General features: G+C 48.6%; 1 protein-coding gene across 1 annotated transcript; it reads left to right on the top strand.

Annotated features, from left to right (window-relative positions):
- The first annotated feature begins 1,903 nt into the window (after positions 1 to 1,903).
- LOC142742083 (uncharacterized) lies at positions 1,904 to 2,937 on the top strand. Its single transcript, XM_075851515.1, has 2 exons — positions 1,904 to 2,049; positions 2,165 to 2,937. Exons 1-2 carry the CDS (start codon positions 1,949 to 1,951, stop codon positions 2,826 to 2,828), a joined length of 765 nt encoding a protein of 254 aa, XP_075707630.1. The 5' UTR covers positions 1,904 to 1,948; the 3' UTR covers positions 2,829 to 2,937.
- The last annotated feature ends 300 nt before the right edge of the window (positions 2,938 to 3,237 follow it).

Below are 3,237 nucleotides of genomic sequence, written 5' to 3'. Positions count from 1 at the left end.
ACCTGTAATTTACGCGTCGTCGTTTGACAGCTGTCAAACGAAGACGTGTAAATTGACTGCCTCGGCAAAGAAGTGCAGGACACTTCTTTGCAACGTAATTTTAGCCGTTCTTCATTGAAGTCAACCAAGAGCAGCTCAAGATTTACGAGCGTCAGACGCCTCGCATATTACGAGGAGGAGCTTTTACGTCTGAAACGAGGCAGCTGTTTTCTCCTAAAAACAGTCTGTCTTTTCAGACGTAAAAGCCTCTCATCGTGTGCACATACCCTAAGGGTATGTTCACACGCTGAGCCAAAAACGTCTGAAAATACGGAGCTGTTTTCAAGGGAAAACAGCACCTGATTTTCAGATGTTTTTTGAGCAACTCACGTTTTTCGCGCCGTTTTTTCGGCCGTTTTTGGAGCGGTTTTCAATAGAGTCTATGAGAAAACTGCTCCAAAAACGTCCCAAGAAGTGTCCTGCACTTCTTTTGACGAGGCTGTAATTTTACGCGTCGTCTTTTGACAGCTGTCAAACGACGACGCGTAAAAATACAGCCTCGTCAAAAGAAGTGCAGGATACTTCTTTCAGACATAATTTGAGCCGTTCTTCATTGAACTCAATGAAGCACAGCTCAAAATTTACGGCTGTCAGAAGCCTCGCAAAATGCTAGGAGGAGGAAATACGGCTGAAACGAGGCAGCTGTTTTCTCCTGAAAACAGTCTGTCATTTCAGCCGTAAAAGCCTCTCATCGTGTGCACATACCCTAAGTGTATAACTGACAGCACGTCGACTGAACACTGACACATTAAAGTCAATGGGCTCGTTCCCATGACTGATTTTCTACACGGACCATCCGCCCATGCAGAGATTATCACAGCATGCACTAGTTTGGTCTGATTCTTGTTCTATACTAGCCCATTCAAGTCAATGGGTCAGTGAAACAATCAGAATGCACACTGACTGCTATTGTAGTGTGGTCCATTTTTTACTGACGCCAACGATCCAACAAACTTAAGATGTGGGTGCCTCTTAATAAATTTGTCGCATCTTACATTTTTTTTTTTTTAGACTGGTACAGGAAAACCAGGAGCAGTGAGTATAGAATTATTTTTTTTTTTTAAAAAGTGGAATTTGCATCAAAAATCGCAAGAGTTGGTATTTGTTTTAGAATTTTCAATTCAACTTCACTTTAATCCAAGTCTGCAACGATTACACATCATAAATTGACATGCTATGATTTCTAGAATCTGCCTGGAAACTTTCAGCAGCATGTGGATCGCATTCTTAAAATCTCATCCACTTAATACGCTGCAGATTTTTTGTCCTCCAATCTGGACGAAAATCTGCAGCAATTACACTAATGTGCAGCGTGCTGATTTTACCTGCACACGCTGCAGATTTAGGCCTCATTTACACGAGCGTAATATACGCGCGTGCGTTTCACTCGTGTCGGACGCACCTATGTTACTCTATGGGGCAGTGCAGACGATGCGTGAATTTTGCGCAGCGCGAGTGCGTTGCGTAAAACTCACGACATGTTCTATAATCGTGCGCCTCATCGCTCTGGTCCAGGGCCATGGTGCGATTTGGGACACTCGCGCGGAGGCGTACCACGACCGCACGGTCAAGGAGGACGCCTGGGAGGAGGTAGCGAGGGAGCTTTTTGGCGAGGAGTGGGAGAGTAGCTGAACCCGGGACTGCAGTCGGTTGGGTGAGTACAATGTTTTTTCCTGCAATGCAATGTCATCCGTATTGGAGAACTGGGGCCCTGTATGTGTCTTCCGCGCATTTGCCCAATGACCTTTTGTGGAGCAGGCGCATCACCGTGTACCATGTCATTGGCAGGGCAGGGCCCCTTATTTTAGTGAGAGGGCACAGTTCTTATGGCGTTATATTTGTTTTTACTCCAACAGTCCAAGACATCAAAACACGGTGGCGGAGCTGCCGGGACCAATTCCGCCGAGAAATGGGGAAAAAGAGACGCAGCGGAGATGGCGGCTCGCGTAAGCGCCCTTACATGTACACAAAACAGTTGATGTTCCTGAAGGACATAATGGAGATGCGCACGTAAGAGATTCTGCTTTTGCATGTGTCTAATGTGTGTTCGCCCATGTTCTGTTTGCCATCGTGTTGTTGTGGGCATTGTTCTATATTCTGTTCTTACGCAATTTTCCCATTATAGAACCACCGACAATTTGGAGGATACAACTGAGGAGATGGACATCGGAGAGTCTCTGCCGGAACCTCCTGCTGCCCATGTCCTGCCTCTTAGCCCCGAGCCGACACCCCTGGACCCCGCCCCTGTCCAGTCTGCACGGGCCGTCGCCTCTCCGGCTGAGGAGCGCCCCGTGCGTGCCCCCACTCGCTGGTGCCGTGCTCCACAGGCCTCCGCTGCTGGGCAAGTTGATAGCTGGGTCCTTGAATATCTACGCCGAGCCGCGGATGAGGACGGGAACGACTCTTTTGGGCGCAGCATCGTTCCCCTACTCCGGCTGGTCCCCATAGATCATATGGCCCGTCTGCAAGCGTCGATCATAACCTTGATCGACGCCTCCACACCGCCCCACAATCCAAACCACTGCTTCACGGCCATTGAGCAGTGGCGCGGATTAGCCATGCCGGCCACCACACCCCAGATGCCGGCAACATACCATCCAGCCCCCCAGATGCCACGGCCGCACCCCTATATGCGCCCTATGGCTCCCCACTTCCCTGCCCCAACGTACCACGGACAACATCAGCACCACTATGCTGGCAAGGAACAACCTCCGCAGCTCCAGGTCCAGCATAGTGGTGCTGAAATGCCGGCGTATTCCTCCCCGGGCCACCACTACCAACACCTGTGAGTGTGTTGGTGTCGTGATATTTGGGCGGCCAATTAGTTTTTTATGAAGGGATGGCAACTCGTCCTCTCATGTAGATTACACCATGTTGGTGTTCGTTTGTTTCTACAATATGTATGTGTATTTTCCTGACCACACCATGTTTCCGTTGTGTGAATTCCGAACACATTAAAAACATGGATGTTGATTGTTTCTATTGCGTGTTTTTATTTTACACCCCTCAACACAATGTTTGACCCACATTTCTTTTGGCTATACCCTCTCACACTTCTGGCCTTTGGGCCCAATGCATGCACACGTGATATGAGGTTTTAGTTAATCTCTCGGGGTTTGACATTGTTTGCAAGAGGTGTGAACGTTTGGGTGCTGTCATGGGCCCTGAAGCACACTAAGTACACTTGTAATTGGACTT

Source organism: Rhinoderma darwinii, chromosome 1 (genome assembly GCF_050947455.1).
Source record: "Rhinoderma darwinii isolate aRhiDar2 chromosome 1, aRhiDar2.hap1, whole genome shotgun sequence".
NCBI lineage: Eukaryota > Metazoa > Chordata > Amphibia > Anura > Rhinodermatidae > Rhinoderma > Rhinoderma darwinii.
The sequence above is the reverse complement of the archived record's forward strand: the minus strand, read 5'-3'. Positions and strand labels throughout refer to the sequence as shown.